The 18,877-nt window shown below is 35.5% G+C and overlaps 1 protein-coding gene across 4 annotated transcripts in view; it reads left to right on the top strand.

Annotated features, from left to right (window-relative positions):
- Positions 1-18,877, top strand: part of SCAF4 (SR-related CTD associated factor 4) — a 59,478-nt gene that overhangs the window by 20,141 nt on the left and 20,460 nt on the right. For 3 of the 4 annotated variants that reach the window (XM_082624567.1, XM_082624566.1, XM_082624564.1), the window contains exons 2-16: positions 400-483; positions 1,390-1,434; positions 2,958-3,119; positions 4,260-4,395; positions 4,720-4,859; positions 5,464-5,640; positions 10,001-10,200; positions 10,558-10,666; positions 12,442-12,606; positions 13,140-13,225; positions 13,907-14,097; positions 15,034-15,134; positions 15,583-15,696; positions 16,557-16,713; positions 18,302-18,459. In XM_082624567.1, the coding sequence (XP_082480693.1) occupies positions 400-483; positions 1,390-1,434; positions 2,958-3,119; positions 4,260-4,395; positions 4,720-4,859; positions 5,464-5,640; positions 10,001-10,200; positions 10,558-10,666; positions 12,442-12,606; positions 13,140-13,225; positions 13,907-14,097; positions 15,034-15,134; positions 15,583-15,696; positions 16,557-16,713; positions 18,302-18,459 (2,025 nt within the window). The remainder of the gene's footprint in view (positions 1-399; positions 484-1,389; positions 1,435-2,957; positions 3,120-4,259; positions 4,396-4,719; positions 4,860-5,463; positions 5,641-10,000; positions 10,201-10,557; positions 10,667-12,441; positions 12,607-13,139; positions 13,226-13,906; positions 14,098-15,033; positions 15,135-15,582; positions 15,697-16,556; positions 16,714-18,301; positions 18,460-18,877) is intronic. The other variant, XM_082624565.1, reaches the window with a different exon arrangement.

Here is an 18,877-nt window from a genome sequence, read left to right as displayed (position 1 = left end):
TGAAGTTTTCCAAAATCTCAGTGAGGTTTGGAATGAAATATTAAATATTGAGTCACAGTATTGCCGTTTTCAGTACAGGAACATGGTGTGTTTGTTTCCATTCAAATCATTTTTGAGTTCTCCAGCAAAGTTTTGTAATTTTTTCTGTTACAGATTTTGTAAATATTTTACCTTTTTTGCTACTTTTAATATGATTTTTTCCCATTGTATTTTCGAAGTGGTGATGCCAGTATGTAGGAGAGCTCTTGTTTTTCTTTACTAGACGTATTAAACTTAGTTCCAAAAATTTATTATTCTTTTAGTTAATATATTACAAATATATTTGTAGAACTGAAGGATTAACCTCTATAATTTTACTTGTAATTAAGACATTTTTTTCCTCTTTTTCTGTTTTTTAAGCTCTTTTCACTTATGGATATGAAACCTCCCATCTCTCGAGCCAAGATGATTCTCATCACGAAAGCTGCTATTAAAGCTATTAAGGTAAGAGTAAAAGAAATATATTTCATTTAGAAAATGTTTTTGAAATTTTGAAAATGTTATTGTTAAATGTGAGAATTCATCTTGTGAATTAGTTCAGGCCTGAATCAAAGAACACTAACCAAGTTTTGCTGAAAGTACATAATAATACAGTATGGTGCATCTACATTGTAACATATTATTTCAAAACTTGTTTTGTTGTTAGTATTTCCCCTTTATATTTTTTAGTTTTACTGAGGTATAATTGACAAATTCAGTAATATAATGTAATAGAACACGATTTGATACACGTGTACATTGTGGAATGATTACCTCAAGCCAATTGACATGTCCATCACCTCACATAATTGCCTTTTTTGTGTGTGGTGCTAAAAAAGAGTTGAACTCATTGAAGTAGAGAGTAGAATGGCAGAGGGTTTTTTGGGGTTTTTTTGTTTTGTTTTGTTTTCATTTAATTCTTATCATAAATCAGTGGAGTATTAGCTTCATTTTTATTTAAAAACCTTGGACTTCATGAAATTAAATGTCTTACCCAATCACACCTTAAATAAGTGAGTCCCTTTAAAAACTGCATTATTTACTTCCAGTTCCATTGTTCTTATCCTTCTCCTAAAGTTCCTTAATAAACTACTCTATGAAGATTTACTGATTAAAAATCTAAGAAAAGGACCTTGTGTTTGGGGGAATTTTTGTAGTTTTCTGTTTTAGTTTGTAGTTTCTTTATGATTTGTTAAGATTTTTTCAGTTGTTGACTATGGGTTGACTATGGATTATTTCCCGTGTTTTTTTCAGTATTATCTTGGGAATTAATTCAAATTGTGCAGATTTCAAGATTTTTAAGTATTTTCTAATTACAGGAAATGTAGAAGTATGTAAACTGGATAATGATTTTCTTTTCATTCTTTTCAGCTTTATAAGCATGTAGTTCAAATAGTAGAAAAGTTCATCAAAAAGGTAACTATCCATTTATTTATTACCTCATTTTAGTTGTGATCAGTATTTGTAATTTACTTTGTAAATTGTAATTTGGATAATTGCTTCTAAAGCCACTCTACAGAAAAGTTGTCACTAGAAGTTCTTTTTAATCACTAGAGGTTTTTTTGTTTTTTCCTAACAAAACAAAAATTTATAGCAGTACTGTTGATTGAGCACTTACTATGAGGTAGGATTCAGCAACAGTTTCTTCTCTACTGAACAGGACTCTTCCTTGAGCCTGATGTGCCTTCTCTCCCCTTTGCCCTGCCTACTCTGTTGACATTTAACTCGTCTTGGAGTACTTCAAATGAAATCACTTCGTAAAGTTTTTCCAGCTTTCCCCTGCTCCCATCATAATTAAACAGTTTTTCACTTACGATTATATGGTGTGATTAGCACACGTCTTTCTCAGTAAAGGACTGAGAACGGAGGCTTACCTTAGACATCCTTGTCTTCTCCCCCAACCTGGAGCTGTGCCATGTAGTACACACTAATAAATGTGTGTGGGAGTGTCTCTGGTCCAAGGCCATTTAATACTGGCTGCGAGATAGGAGTTAGAGCTCCAACAGACCAAAAAGTATAGTCAATAGAGGTTTTTATAGTAGCAAATCAAAGTACCAGTAAATAAAACGGGAAAAAAATTAAAATTACCTATATGACACCACCCCAGTTATGATGAATATTTACTCATGTTTTAGTATGTACATGTACATTTATAAAAGGAAAATGGAGACATAGGCTGATGGATAACCTGCTTTTCCCACGGAATTTATTATAAACATCTACAAAGTATTCTAACATATGATTGTTTTTCACGATTTACTAAGCCAGTTCCCGATTACTGGGCATTTCACTTCAGTGGCTAGCCTTGTGGAAAAAATTCAGAGGCATCTTAATTGTTTTCCTTAGGATAAATTTCTAGAAGTAGACTTGATGGATGAAATAAGGCTTTACTTTTATTGCTAAATCATCCTTCATAAAGGTTGTACCACCAGAAATGTGTGCAGGTGTCTGTCTATTCATTTTACCTTGTCAATTTGAAAGGCCAAAAATGACCTCTCCTTTTAGTTTTTGTTTCTCTGGTACTGTACTTAATAGAATTGAAATTGATATGTTGTTAAAATGATCTCCTTGATAATTTTAAAAGGTAAAAATTATTTTTTTGAGCAGGATGAATTACAGCAGAGATTTATCCATAATAAGTGGATTTGTATGGAGGTGGCTTAGGGATTGGTAAAGTAATGTTGATTCTGGGAAGTTGTGCGTGGAGAGACAGAGGGATCAGAGAAAAGTAAAATATTGGGGGTCTGAAGTATCAAGAGAATGGCAGTTCTGTACAGACCTGTGGGAAATTTGACAAGCTAGCCAGTGAGAACTAAACATTCAAGTAGTTTCTAAATAGAAGTAATTGTTGGATATATAGTTTCATAAAAGTGAGATTAATGGGTGTCAAATTGTGATTTGCTTTTCCTGTATTGAATTTACATCTTTAATCTTTGTAGTGTAAACCAGAATACAAGGTTCCGGGATTATATGTAATCGACTCAATTGTGAGACAGTCTCGTCATCAGTTTGGAACTGATAAAGATGTTTTTGGGCCAAGATTCTCTAAAAACATAACTGCCACATTCCAATATTTGTATCTTTGTCCATCTGAAGATAAGGTATAGTTTATAATTTTTAAATTAAGCTTGTATTCTTGTTTTGTTTTTGTTTTTGTATCTACTTAAATCTATTTAAATGTATATTAGATATTTAAAGCCTACTGTATTACTAGAAAGATAATCATGAACTTGAAACAAAACCCGGTTTTTTCTATAGTAGTCATATCTGTTTTCTTGGGAAGTCCTTCAGGAATGTTGTACTGTTGAAATATAAAAGGAGCACAATCTTGCTTTAAGAAGACATTGTTGGAAAGATTTCTTGTGGTTGAATGGTAAAGAAATTCTGCAAGTAGAGGAGAGCAATGCTTATCTCAGATTGTTGCTTATTCCAAAAGGAAGGGACCAATAATTGATGGCTCTCCCCAGCGTATAGAGCTGCTAGAGCGTAAATGGTATTCATTAGCAATCAGACTACAGTATTTACTTCCTCACATTTATAGCTGGTTTTACTATGTACTGTAAAAAGATAGAAAAACATTATAGACAGAAAACTAGACTCCAATAGGTGGGAGAAATGCACTGGTAGACTCAGAATAATGAAGACTGGAGACTACAATAAACGGGATATAAATTTGAGTGTTATGGATTCTGTATTTATATTCTTGAAGGAATGCTCTTGTGGGGAAAATATACAAGAGAAAAGAAGATCATTCCTTGAGTAGGAGATAAGAGTTACATGGATCTCCTTCATATTTACTAGTCCACAAAACAATTTACCTAACAATTACAGGCCAATAATTGTCTTAAATATTTTAACTGTTATAGTCATCCTGGAAAATTCTTCACTTCTCTAAGATAACTGGTTGTTTCTTTGTAATCATAAGTAAAATATAATGGAAACTTCAGATACATTTTTAAGTATTATAATGCATTTCTTTTGATTCTCTAGGTTATATTTCTTTTCTCTTTCTTTCCCCCCTTCTGTTTCTTACTCTAGATTGCACTACTGAAGGAAAGGTCAGTTAGTGTAGTTTAACCAGGTTGTAATTCTGATGATAGATTTTTTTTCTGTTTATGAAACAGATACAGCATGGAAATATTAGCCTGGGGTGTTTTTTTTTCCTCCTCTTTTTGTAAGAGGTATATTAAATTATTTATGCAGATATTTATTGTATATTCATGTTTTCTCACACATAACAGAGTAAAATAGTTCGTGTGCTGAACCTTTGGCAAAAAAATGGAGTATTCAAAATTGAAATTATTCAACCGCTTTTGGACATGGCAGCAGGAACCAGTAATGCCGCCCCAGTAACAGAAAATGTTACTAATAATGAAGGTATGGCAGATGTATCTGTGAGCTTAGAAGATGGTATAATTTTTTGTGCATGAAGTGTTTAGAGTCTGTTTATAGTGATGGAAGTTTTCCAAAAGAAGGAAACTTGAGCCTACATCTTGGAAGGTATAGTCTTCTTCCCATAATTCTTACTTCCAATAGAAGTATTCAGTGCTTGTTACAGTGTAGGCTGTATTACCATAATCTGTATTTTTTTTTACTGTATGTTAAACTGAATGGAGTATTATTTTAGTAAAGAAGCTTAATGGAGATTAAAAGGAATATTTATGAGTTAAAGTTTACTGAGGGCTTAATGATCTTTTTTAGGTTCACCTCCACCTCCAGTTAAAGTTTCTTCTGAACCCTCACAAGCCACTACAAACTCCATACCAACTGTACCACAGTTGCCCAGCTCTGATGCTTTTGCTGCTGTGGCCCAACTGTTTCAGACAACTCAAGGTCAACAGGTAAACTGCCTCTCCAAAGATTAAATTGTTTGCAGTTAGGTACTGTTGTCAGTTCTTATTTTTCATTCCTAGTTAATGAGCACATTGTGGGGAGGAAATATTTCTACTTTTCAACTAGAAAGGCCTTTACTAGGAAGGGAAGGGTTACTACATAGGGATAATAGGGGAAATGTGGGAAACAAGGGAACAGCACACTGAGAAATAGCAGTACCCCTTTGCAGAGAACTGCAGAACTGCTGAGTGGTGGTATTGTTGCTCACAATTCTAGCATTTCCAGATGATTTCAAAATTATTTAGATTGGTGGAAATGATTTTTTTTTACACTTTTTTAGAAAACATATTTACCTTGTTCACAATTCAGTGTATTTTCTCTTTTCTCTTTGACCATCATTTTCTACTGTTGGGGTATCAGCATACATTTTTAACCTTAAGTGAATTATATTCACAATAAACTTAACCATTATTAAAAGGTTGGTTCCTTTTTCTAGTTTACTCTGTGCCTATGCTATTTTGAGTCACCGTTAAGGGTTTTTTTTAGTAAATTAACTTTTGATACTGTGATTATACTTTATTATGTGGTTTATCAGTCTTCCCATTCTTTAAGCTTCAGCAGATCCTTCAGACTTTTCAACAGCCTCCAAAACCACAGTCTCCCGCCATTGACAATGCTGTGATGGCTCAGGTTCAGGCTATCACAGCTCAGTTAAAGACAGCTCCTACACAACCACCTGAACAAAAAGCTGCTTTCCCCCAACCTGAACAAAAAACTGCATTTGACAAGGTATGCTTCTCTCACGTAACCCACCCCATTGTTTACATCACTCAACTTGGAATGTGGAAGTTACCCCTTCTCTAGCTTCTCTGGCTTGTTCATTTTGTTGTTTTGTGATTTGAGGGACTTTTCCCCCTCGACATCAAAACATTGATGATTATTCCTGGTTAAAAATCTGATATATACTCATTGCACAATTTTCAATATAAAGGAAAGGTAAACAGTGTAAAGGAAAGTAAACAGGGGAACATTCACCATTAACCCCCATATGTGAAGGTAACTACTGTAACATTTTGCTGTGTATCTTTTCAGAATTAATTTCCTGGATATATGCTTTTCCTTTTTGGTCATTATATATGTGTGTGCATATATAAAAATACGTGTGTGTTTTTAATATATATATATACACATATATATACATACACACTGTTTCTAACTTCCTTGTTTTGATATTAATCCTCTTGTCCCTTTGTTGTTGTTAAGGTTAATAGAAGTAAATCTACCATGTACTGAGTGCTTATTAGGAGTATTCCATTACATGGACACATCACAATTTGGCCATTCCCCTAGTGATAGACATTTAAGTTGCTTTCTGTTTTCTGCTGTTAAAAACATTAGTTACCATATCTATAATATGAGCGTTTGGGTTGGTTGAGTGTCTTTCAACTTCTCTGTTGGGCCTTCGTTATGTTTAAGGAGCTGCCACTAAGGATATAGATGTGCTGAATATGCCCAGCGTAGAGCTTCTTGTTGAAATGTTAGCCCAGACAACTCCACTCTTGTCTGTTTATGTCATGTCTGTTTACTGAATTTATGACTATATACAATTTCATCTCATTTTACAAGTTGCAGTGCAAAAACCACAAAAGTTTGAAAATCCTAGAATGAAGTATCTTTTAATCATCTCTAAAATTTTTTATTCTTTCTAACATTCTAAGATACAATAACTTTATTGCTGGTAGTCCAAATTAAGAATCCATATGGTAATTACTGCTTGTTATTCTATCTTAGTGATTTATGAATGACTACTTATTCAAAGAAGGTTGGGTAAAATTTTTGAGTACAGAAGAAGTACATGCTTTTAGGGAAAAAAATGCAAATAATACAGAAATTTCTAAAGTAAAAAGGGAAATCAGTTCCACTCTGCTTTGAACAGAGTTGTGTATGTTCCCATCCATATGTGAACATAAATTGTTATGTATTGTGGTTTTGTTTTTTAGTCTTCTGTGTTGTGTTGTGATTAGGAAAACTCTCTGAACTTGCATTAAAAATTCTCTTTCTTCTAGTAGTTTTATATTTTTGCTTTTCATGTTTGTCTCAATCTATCGAGAACCTATTTTAGAATATGGTTCAAGGTAGTTAAATCTTTATGTTTTGGAAATAGCCAATTCTCACAATTTTTGTCATTTAATTCCCATTTGTTTCTGTGTCTGTCTTTGGACACTGTTCTGTCCCACTAATATCTTTGTTTATTTCTGCAACATAACAGTTTAAACACTTGCAACTTGTATTTCATTTCTAGATGTGTTCTCTGCCCTTACTCTTTTTCAAGCATTCTTTGGCTGTTCTTGGGCATATGTGTTAGGGTTCTCCCGAGAAGCAGAACCAGTTATACACACAGACACACAAAGGGGAGAAAGGGAGGGATTTTCTTTAAGGAATTGGCTCACACAGTTGTTGAGGCTAGCAAATTTGAAATTTGTAGGTCAGAGTGGCAGGCTGGAAATTCAGGTAAGAGTTAATGCTGCAATCTTGAGTCTGAATTCTGCAAGGCAAGGTTTTCATGTTGCTGTCTTGAGAATGCCTTCTTTGGGAAACCTAAACCTAAGTCCTTGCTCTTAAGGCCTTTGATTGGTTGAGGCACACCCACATTATGGAGTGTATTTCTTTATTCATAGTCTACTAATTTAAATGTTAATCACTTTTTTTTCCCTTGCTGCACCATGCAGCTTATGGGACCTTAGTACCCAACCAGGGATTGAACCCAGGCCCTGAGGACAGAGTCCTAACCACTGGACCGCCAGGGAAGTCCCAATGTTTTCTTTGTTTTGTTTTGTTTGTTTGTTTTTGGCCATGCACATACCGCTTGCGGGGATCCCCGACCATGGATTGAACCTGGGCCCGTGGCAGTGAAAGTGGAGGGTCCCAACCACTGGACCACCGGGGAATTCCCTGTTAATCACATTTTTAAACTACCTTCACAGCAACATCTGTATTAATCTTTGACCAAACAACTGGGCACCATAACCTAGCCAAGTTGACACATATAATTGATCATCACAGTATACTTTACCAGATGAACTGTAGCATAAATTTTTATGAACTTATAGGTTAATTTAAGAAGTACTGATAATTTCTTATATAGAGTCTCAATTTATTAGATCTTTAATATGTCTTATACATTTCTTGTGTCATTTATTCTTAGATGTTTACTCATTTTTCCTGTTCAGTGTTTCATAACACTTCTGTTTAGTTAATGATGCCATACAGGAAACCTATTGATTTTTATTTTATGTTGTAAATTATCGTGGTATTAGAAGCTTAGTTTTCTAGTTGTTCTCTTAGATTCTCTGGGCTACTGAATTTGACTTTTCCCATTCAACATCTGGGCCTGTTCCTTTTTCCTTTCTTACTGTCCTGGTGGCTAGGACTTCCAAAAAGAAATGTTGAGTAATAGCAGTGTTACTGACATGCTGATTTTGTTGTTAATTTGAATTGCAACTAATTCCTCTGGTGTTTTACCGTAAGCGGGTTGGCCAGTGTTTGTTAGTTACAGTAAGTGTAGAAAAAGGAGTTCTGTGCTTTTCCTTTGACTGTGAAGGTCTATTTTAAGCTAGTCAAACAGCTGACTGGGAACAGTGTTTCTGTTTTGGCTGCTTCATAGATCTTCAGTTTCCTAAAAAGCAACAGAAATGTCTTTTTAGATGTAGAGATCTCAGTTTAAGTTTTTAATTGCTTCAAATCTTCTCCCAAAGCAACAGGTATAAATCGTAAAACTTTAAGGAACATGTCTATGTGCGATGAACTGCAAAGATCATAGGCTTTGTTTTTTTTTCTGTAGACAGTTTAGACCCAAGTTTTAATTTTGACTCCTGCCATTGACTCTATCTTAATGTTGAGTTACAGGATTCACTGTGTACCCCTGTAAGAGAGCTATGGTAGTACCTGTATTTTTTTATTGCCATGAGGGTTAAGTAAGCTAATGTGCGTAAAGCAGCAAGGTGCCTGGGCCATGTTAGATCGCTCGGTTATAATAAGAACTTTTAGTCACGTGGCCTAGAATTATGCAGAAAGAAACAGAAGTGTTGTCCAAGAAGGGGACTTTCTTTCCTAATTAGGAAATCTGTTGTCCAATAAAGTAGAGCCAGAATTTCCAGGCAGAACTATCACAGAACAATACAAATTTAGGAATTTGAGATTGGAAATCCATGAGCAGGAAGGGCACAGCCTGAGAGAAATGACTGCCTTGTTGGATGCCAGAGACTGAGGGCTTTGAGGTAGAAAAGACCATTGTCCACATCCTAATTGTACATGTATTAACTGTACAGTCTTGGTTATGTTTCTTAAATACCCGAGCCTTAGTCTCCTTGTCTGTAAGAAGAAGAAATTATATCTACATTGCATGCTTCTTTTGATGATGAAATGTTGTGTATAATCTCCCAAAACACAGTAGTGGTTGTATTACTTTCATTCCTTCTTTTCTGAGTAAATGTAACCATATTTTAAACGGCTCTTCTTCTACACATGTGATCCTGTGAAGTGCACTGATTGGTTTTTTTGATTTTTTTTTTTTTTTTTAATGAAAGTTTCTGGTAGTCTAAGGTGGGTTGTAAAGTTTTAAGAAAGAAGCAAGTGCACAGGTAGACTTTGCAGCCCTGTCTGTGCCATTCTCTTTTTTCTTTCTCATATTCTCGATCAAGCAGCATATGGACATTTTTCTGTAGGCATTTATAATGATTGGATAAGATGGTCTTTCTTTTTGTACATTTTACAAAGCCGACTGAAAATGTGTACCCATTTTCACATGTGCAGAGTTCCAAGTTTTTAGTCTAGGAAAATGAATGTTTGAGTAAAATCTTTCTATCACTAAATTAGTTATAAAATCATATAGAAAATAGTCAAAAAGAAAACACTGTACGTAGAATTGGGGAAGGAAAACAATTTTTTTTAAAGTGTCTTTTCAAAATGGCATTTGTGTAAAAATTGTCTATGAACTAGGGTCCTAAGAGGCATGTGGGAAGGTGAAATTGTACATGACAGCATTGCGGGATTATAGATGGTGGTGAATATCTGTTTTTATAAAGTTTTTTGTTCAGTGAATCACAGTCTGAATTTTTAAATGGAATATTGACATACACACCTATTCCAGAAGCTACTTGATAGATTTGATTATGATGATGAGCCGGAAGCTGTGGAAGAATCAAAGAAAGAAGATGCCGCCGCCGCCGCCGCCGCCGCCACGGCCACCGCCGCCACCACAGCACCCGCTGCTGCTGTCGCGCCCCCTGCACCTGCTGCTGCTGTACCTTCTGTTGCTGCGGCTGCTGCTTCTCCTCCACAGGCACCCTTGTGAGTTGCTTTCTTTTGATTCCTCAGCAGATAGAGATTTGGTAGTCATTACAAGGCATAATGCAAGTAACACTTAATAACGAAATCATTTTTCATATAGTCTTTTAAAATTCTTTTTTCTAATTGTGGTATTTGGGGTTTTCCTCTGAATGGAGAGGAGATCCTGTCAGATTTACAATAAAAAATGACTTTTGGGGAAAATGCTGTATTTAAGTTAATATAGGCAAATACGTGATTCAATAAAGTGTTGATTATTAATAACTCCTGAACAGCATTCTTTAAGTTTCTGTAGTATAAACGTGGCTAAGATTCATGTGTTTTCGAACGGGTAAAAAGAAGACTACTCATCTTTTTTAGTGGATTTCCTGGAGATGGCATGCAGCAACCAGCATATACCCAGCACCAGAACATGGATCAGTTTCAGCCTCGAATGATGGCAATACAGCAGGATCCAGTGCACCATCAGGTAGAGGCATTTTTCTTACAGCTGAGTTTTAATAACTGAAGATTTATTCATTAGAGCGTATGGGTTGCACTCCCCAGACCACTGTTACTTAGCTGTGTGCATGGCTAAATAGTACTGTAGCTGCAGTTAAAGCTGTTGAGCACATAACTGATTTGAGTTGCTTTTTCCTTTAATTAAAACAAGGATGCTAAACATTACATGCTAATAATGTAATAGGCATTTTTGTTTAAATAGTTTAGAGAGAGATTGTGGTTCTATTTCAGGGAACTGGCCTGTTTAGTTATACAGCTCTTTCCCTTGTGAGAAGCCTTTTTTCTTTCTTTCTTTTTTAATGTTGCGTGATTCAGTGCTTTAGAGGGCTTTCAGCTCTTCAGCATTCAGGAATATAGTTTGAAATCTTCAGTAAAAGGAGCACAGTATACTGGAGAATTGAAGGAAATAAAGGTTTGTTTGTTGGGTTTATTTTAGTAAATCCTCTAATTCAGAGTTTTCTAAACTTGACCATGCATCTGAATTATGGGGATAAGGAGGAAAAACAAATCCTGGGCCTCTGGTGCTACAGTCAATCTAGAGAATCTTTATTTATTTTTAGTTGTGTGGCGATTCTGTTGTACAACCAGCCTTTGGGAAATACTACTTTATAGACTTATTTTAGAAAGTGTTCTAAGAAATCTCTTTAGAATATATTCACTTTCTTGTCCGTATCATGTTCAGTCCATTCTGTTTACAGGCATACCTTGTTTTATTGTTCACAGATCCTGCATTTTTTACAAATTGAAGGTTTGTGGCAACCATGTGTTGTCAGATGATTGTTAGCATTTTCTAGCAATAAAGTATTTTTCAATTAAAGTATATATGTTGGGTTTTTTTAGACATAATGCTATTGCACACTTAATAAACTACAGTATAGTGTAAACATAACTTCTATATGCTCTGGAAAACCAAAAAATTCATGTGACTTGCTTTATTGCGATATTCACTTTATTGGAGTGGCCTGGAATCGAATCTGAGATGTGCCTATATTTGGTCATATGAAACTGATATTGTGATTTTAATGACTTGCTGATGAATGAAGGTTGAAAAATATTTTATAAGCCTGTTTAAAATACAGAGAAAACCAATGAACTTATTTCCAAATGTTTAACAATTACTGAAAGTTTATTAATAATTTAGAAAGAATATTTTGTGGTACTATAATGACATTACAATTATACTTTTAATTCTATTAGCATTGGAATGTCACATGTAGAAAATTGTTACACTGTGGCATAATTACTCTCATTATTATGATATTTGAAACCCTAAATATCAAACCCTAAGTATTATGTATTCAACCCTAGGCATGTTGGTTGAAACTCCCCTTGGAGTAAAATGTGTAAAATAAACCTGGAAGTCAATGCTTCTAGCCACTTTTCCTCCCCCCAAAGCTTAATTGCCTTTAAAGTTGAAGGGAGACAATTTGCGATAGAGAGTACCTCTGAGTTTAAGTTCAGTCTGTCACATTGCTTCCTCATATAAATGAAGTTATGTTTTTAAATTATAAAACCAGGTCATGTATTCATAATTTTAAAATGAGTTGTAGGATTTTTAACCTGTATTCTTGGATATATAACAATTCTTTGGATAAAGATTGTACCAGTAGGAATTGTCGGTCATGGTTGCATGTCAGTTTTTCCTTGATCAAAATTTATTGAAGGTATTTTAGTTTTATATAAAGTAAGGTTTTTTTTTCATTACTTAAAGTCTGCTCATACAATTTTTTTAAAAAACAAAAGGTTCCACTTCCTCCTAATGGACAGATGCCAGGATTTGGCCTTCTTCCTACACCTCCATTTCCTCCCATGGCTCAGTCCGTGATTCCTCCAACTCCACCCGTGCAGCAGCCTTTCCAAACTTCCTTTCAGGCACAGAGTGAACCACTTACACAAAAGGCACATCAGGTAAAAGTTCATTCTCAAATTGTTGATTATCTTTATGGTTCCCTTGACTTATAAATAGATTGCTGCCTGTTGGCTTGTTATCTTCCATTTTGAATATGAAGAAAGACTATTACTTTGGGCACAAATTTGCCCTCTCTGTGACCTAAGTTTTTCATTTGGAAAGTGGACATAATAATACTACAAATTTCCATACGGTTTGTGAGGATTGAGATAGAGTATAGAATGTTTAAACAGTGCCTAATTCACTGCTTTAGGTGATGGTTGGTAAACACGGTATGTAACTTTTACGAAAATACTTCCCAGAAGTAGATCAGTATTTCTTCCAATCTTGTAAACCATATAAAAAAAACTTTTCCCACTCGTGGCCAGTCATTATTAAACTAGTAATTTGGTCTCAAGTAACCAAAAGAGAACTTTCAGGGCAAGAGATTTGTAATTTAGCATTTTTTAGATTTTTGTCCTGTTTTTTTCTATTTATAGTTTCCACTTTCTCTTTTAATGATGGGTTTTGTGTTTTGTTTTTCTTTTTAAAGGAAATGGAAGTAGAACAACCTTGTATTCAAGAGGTTAAGCGGCACATGTCCGATAACAGAAAGTCAAGATCTAGATCAGCATCCAGGTAGTTCATAGAAAATGTTAATCCAAATCTGTATGTCTTAGGAGCCATAGAATTTAAAATCAAGTTGGATTGTTTTCAGATGCCCAGGACTAATAAAATAACACTTGGTATGTTTGTATGCATTTGTGGATTGGGGGTAGGAGAAGTATTAATTTAAAAAAAACTAAGTCATCTTAACCCACATATTTTCCCTTTGAGTTGCTTTAATGCCTATTTACAGGTATACATGGAATCATAAGATTTATGTATTCAGAGTTCCTTTACCAATTTATCAACCCAAAAAAGTGGAAAGAGAATAAGTAATACTGTAATCAGATTACATGTTTTAATTCCCACAGAAAAGACTTTACTGAGAAGATAGGGAATAGTAGTCAGTATATCTCAGTGATGACATTAGCTTCTTCACTATAAAGATGTCATTTAGTATAGTACCAGAGATATCAAAGATGAGAGGTACTTTTATAAGTTAGCATCCTTATTTATCTCATTTATAATATATTTGTGCTTTCTAACTTTGAGCATACTAAAAATCTTTAAAATGAATTCCCTGCTGTCAAATTCTTACATACCCAAACATTAAATTACCTAGTTGTATTTTTTCTTTTTCAGATTAACGCATGCTCACATTTTCTTTTTTATCTCCATGTGTTAATCCATTCTCCCTCGTTCTGAAAATATTAGGTCACCAAAAAGGAGACGATCTCGATCTGGTTCTAGATCTCGAAGGTCTCGTCATCGACGTTCTCGATCTCGGTCCAGAGATAGACGCCGACATTCTCCTAGATCTCGATCCCAAGAAAGAAGGGATCGGGAAAAAGAAAGAGAGCGCCGACAAAAAGGCCTTCCTCAAATCAAACCGGAAACTGCTAGTGGTACGTGAACGTTTATATTCATATTTCCTGCATTTTTTTTCATGTCATGAGTTTAAGATGTTTTATAACCGTTAGCATAATACCACTTTATCAGGTCTTACTCGTTTGTGCTTTGGCATATACCCTTGGATTTGCTTTTGTACATTAAGCCAGCTGTAAAGCAGCAATGAGGAGTGAACCAAACTAACGATGAGGAAGTGTGTCTTGACTCGAATGTATAAAATAGAGTCATTAACTAGTTCTCCTACACATGGTGGAAAGGTGGGGTTTTTTTCCCCCTAGAATAACCAGTGCCCTCTTTTATAAAGATTTATGATTTACAGAATGTATTAGCTTACATTATCTCCTGAATTTCATGATGTGTTTAGAATATGTTTAATAAGGTGTGCTAGACATATTCTTGATATAACTCTGTAGCTATTAATGAAATCTTAATTTATAGTATAAGTAGGGCATGTATAAAACTTCTGACTCCGCAAGGCCTATTACCAAGGACACAACATGAAACAAAAATCATATACACTCAACAGCTGGAAAGGAACAGCTACATGCAGTGAATAAAAGCACTGAATTGGTTGGTGATCAGGACAGTTGGGATCAAGTCTTAGCACTTGTGTTCACTTGCCAAGGGCGATCTTGGGCAAAAATACTGCTGCTCTGGCCCTAGTTTACATAGATGAAATCTTCAGATGTGTCTTCAAAAAGACCAGTTTTTTTTACCAACTCATAGGTGTACCTTTCACTATCCTGGTTCCATTTCTGGAAGTACTACCACAATTTTGTAGAATTTTTTAAATGTATATGGGGTTTTCTACTTAAACTTGTGGTATCATAATGTAACTCATGCATATCTTCTTTAATGATTTTTTTCATGTAAAGTACAGTGCTGTTCGTTATCGAATGTGTATATTTTTATGATTATAATTTTATTTTAAGTTTGTAGTACTACACTCTGGGTGGGACAGCTGGACAAAAGGACTACTCAGCAGGATGTTGCCAGTCTCTTAGAAGAGTTTGGTCCAATTGAATCAATTAATGTGAGTATTAAATCAGTTAATGACAGTAGATAGATGATGTGATTAATGTTATTCTATGAAATTAAGGACTTGAAACCTAAGTTAAAATTTTCCCAGGTTTGTAGAAGATGTGGCTAGCGTTCAGGTGTTCTGAGTCCGTGTTTAGCATTTAACTACATTTCTTAGATCACCAAGTTTAATCTAAAACCTTTTTCTAAAAAGGTTTTCTAAAGAAGTCTTTATATAACAAAGCTTGGGGAACTGTAGAGTTGTCGATAATTGCAAGTTGAGACCAAACTGGAACCACCAACTTAACAAATTCATTTAATCTCCTGTTATAGAACTCTGGCTCTGGAGGGTGCAGGGGGTTTGAGTTGGGCTTGTTGGAACTGATTACTTAGTATTATATCTTGTTGCTTTTTTATTTTGTTGTTGCTGTATTTTATAATATTGAAATCTTCTGGAGCAGATGATTCCTCCCAGAGGTTGTGCCTATATTGTTATGGTTCATAGGCAAGATGCTTACCGCGCCCTGCAGAAACTGAGCCGAGGAAACTATAAAGTGAACCAGAAATCCATAAAGGTACTGTTTTATAGTTTATAATTCATTTCTTTTCAAACTTAATATATAATATTATGTGACTTTTTAAAAAAAACTAATTTTGGACACTGGGGCATTCATTACATGTGCATCTTTTGTTAAAGAGCTTATCTCCTAAGAGTTAAAATAAAATTTTAAATGTTAGGTGCATGGTAGAATTTTTTTTTTTTTTTAAGGTAAGTAAGTTCATCAAGGTATTTACTTGGCGCTTTAAATATAATGTCATTTTGTAAAATATTTTGTCATTCAGAAAATTTTGTATTTTCACATTTTAATTTTAAAGTTTGCCCTCTCATCTTAGAACTATGAAAAATACTCACTGAAGATAGAGGAAAAGATATAGGTACATGGGTATTCTCACTCTGAGGGGCCAGAGTCAGTGTTTCCTTAATGTTATAATACCACGTTCTACCCTTGGATTGCACCGCAAAAGGATTTTGTCTGATGTTGAGTAATTCCGAGGTACCCAAGACTTTTAAAAATGCTCCCCACTTTTTTATGCTGAGTTGTACAGGGAACTTCAGCCTGTCCCTGATAAACTTTTTCCTCTTCTCTTAAGTTTTACGCTGCCTGGACTTGGAGGGTGGAGGGTGGTTGGAAGAGTGAGTAAGGAAGTGGTTGCCAGTCAGAGTTCCATCCTAGGAGGAACAAGGTGAGATGGGAGGGTAACCAGTTTCCTAGCGCCGAATAAAGTTGTGAGTGAGATCCAGGGAAAGCCAGGCCAGACTGCTCCTTTGCTGACCAAGTCTGAGGGATTAGAATTGTGGGGAACAGTTAACTCTCAATTTATGACATTCTTCTCCTTTCCTTTCTTTTTATATTTTAACAAATGGTGAAATAAGATTGCCTGGGCCTTAAACAAAGGAATAAAGGCAGATTTTAAGCAGTATTGGGATGTAGAACTTGGTGTTACTTATATTCCGTGGGACAAAGTCAAGCCTGAAGAACTGGAGAGTTTTTGTGAAGGAGGAATGTTGGACAGTGATACACTTAATCCAGGTAAAGCAGTATTTAATTTTTAAAAAAAAAAATCAACTGTTTCCTTGGTAGTGCTATGACAAATGTTTATTCTTTGCCTTAGGATCTGATTTTTGAGATTTTTCAAATATCCACTATGTGGGTGCCAGTCTCTCCATTATAATAAACGGAGGAAACAATGGTGAATAAGACAAATGTGGTCCTTGCCCTTATGCAACTTACATTTAGTGGGAGAGATGCAGACAGAAATAATTACTGATTGTGGGCTTAATTATTAATTATAGTATTAAGTGGGTCTTAGGTAGAATTTTTCACTGTAAAAACCTAACAGATCAAATGAGTCTCAAACTGAACATTGTTAGTAAAATCCACTGCTTCATAGTAATTTCTTTGAAAATGTTTAAATGTCCAGAGAAGCCATCAAAAGTAAACGTGTAAGACAAGGAGGTGCAGTTATTTGTAGGCTGAATATTAAAAATGCCGGGTTGATAGTGGAATTGCATTGGGAAAAATGGTAGCTTGTGGGGGCATGACCTGAAGATTGATAGATAGCAGGACGAAAGGAGCACAGGGTGGCCTGGCAAAGTACAGTAAATACTTAAAGCATTAAAGAACTTCAATCAGGAGTGATGATTTGAGAAGCCAAAAGGCAGTGAAACAATGCTGGACTTCCCCCATACACCACCTCCTCCCTCCTTGGTGCGTAATGCCTCCGCTTAAGGATCGGGCTAGGTTTCTGTTCAGGCAGACAGGTATTGAGGGTCTACTATGTATGTGCCAGGCATTCTGGGAGACTCTGGTCCAGGGTAAAAAGAATCCTGCTCCTCCCTCCCAGGGTCTTTAATCCAAACAATACACTGTTGTGGTTAAGAACAGAGACTTTAGAGCCAAATATGCCTGGGCTGAATCCCATCTCTGCCACTACTAGGTATGTGACTTTGGGCAAATTGTCTTTTGTTTTCACCTCTTGAGAAATGGGAATAATAATAGTAGGACCTACTTATAGATGGTACTTATAGATGGTTATGAGAATTAAATAAATATATATATAGCTTAGAACTGTGCCTGGCACGTAAGTAAGCATTCTTTTTGCATGTTTGCTATTGTTAATTTAAATAATTAATGTTTATGAGATTATAGCCTAGGCATTTCTTTAATAATCAGAATGCTCTTTTTTGGGGGTTTTTTTGTTTTTTTAATTTAATTTTGGCTGTGTTGGGTCTTCGTTGCTGAGCGCGGGCTTTTCTCTAGTTGTGGCGAGTGGGGGCTACTCTTCGTTGTGGTACACGGGCTTCTCATTACGGTGGCTTCTCTTGTTGCAGAGCCACGGGCTCTAGGCACTCGGGCTTCAGTAGTTGTGGCTCACGGGCTCTAGAGCGCAGGCTCAGTAGTTGTGGCGCACGGGCTTAGTTGCTCCGTGGCACGTGGGATCTTCCCGGACCAGGGCTCGAACCCACGTCCCCTGCATTGGCAGGTGGATTCCTAACCACTGCGCCACCAGGGAAGTCCCTGCTTTCTGATTTTAATATCAACATTTTAAAAATCATTTCTGGGTTTAAAGTTACAAGCTGAAATGTAAGCTTTTGTTAAATTTCTTTAACTCTCATAGATTGGAAGGGAATTCCCAAAAAGCATGAAAATGAAGTTGCTCAAAATGGAGGGGCAGAAACCTCGCACACAGAACCAGTATCACCCATACCTAAGCCTTTACCTGTGCCTGTCCCTCCTATTCCTGTTCCTGCACCTATAACAGTACCACCTCCACAGGTAAGACGATTTGGGGCATTGTGTGAACTTTTCAGTGTCTGTAAGATACCTTTCTACACCTCACTATAGCTGTCTGTCTAGATTCAGAGTCAGAGACACGAGTGCATATTACTTGTTTGTGTGTTAGTAATGTCAGACCTATTACTTATAAATGCTTTTAAAAACCAGAATAAATTTCATATTGCCTTGCATCTGTCGAGATTACTCAGTGTCTTACCTCATACCCTTTTTAACTTGAGGTGTGATTTTCCTGTTACATGTTAAGAGCTAAGTAAGTAATGCTTTGGTAAAAATTATAAATACTTGACCCATACTTTTATGTATGATCCAGTAGATTTTTCTTTTCTTTCAGTACTTTGTTTCCTCAATTTCGCACATTAAAACTGAATCAAATAAATCTGAGCTATCACAAAACTGG

This window comes from Mesoplodon mirus (assembly GCF_964341445.2).
Source record: "Mesoplodon mirus genome assembly, chromosome: 6".
Taxonomy (NCBI): domain Eukaryota; kingdom Metazoa; phylum Chordata; class Mammalia; order Artiodactyla; family Ziphiidae; genus Mesoplodon; species Mesoplodon mirus.
Note: the sequence above shows the minus strand (reverse complement) of the source record. Positions and strands in the feature narration are given on the sequence as shown.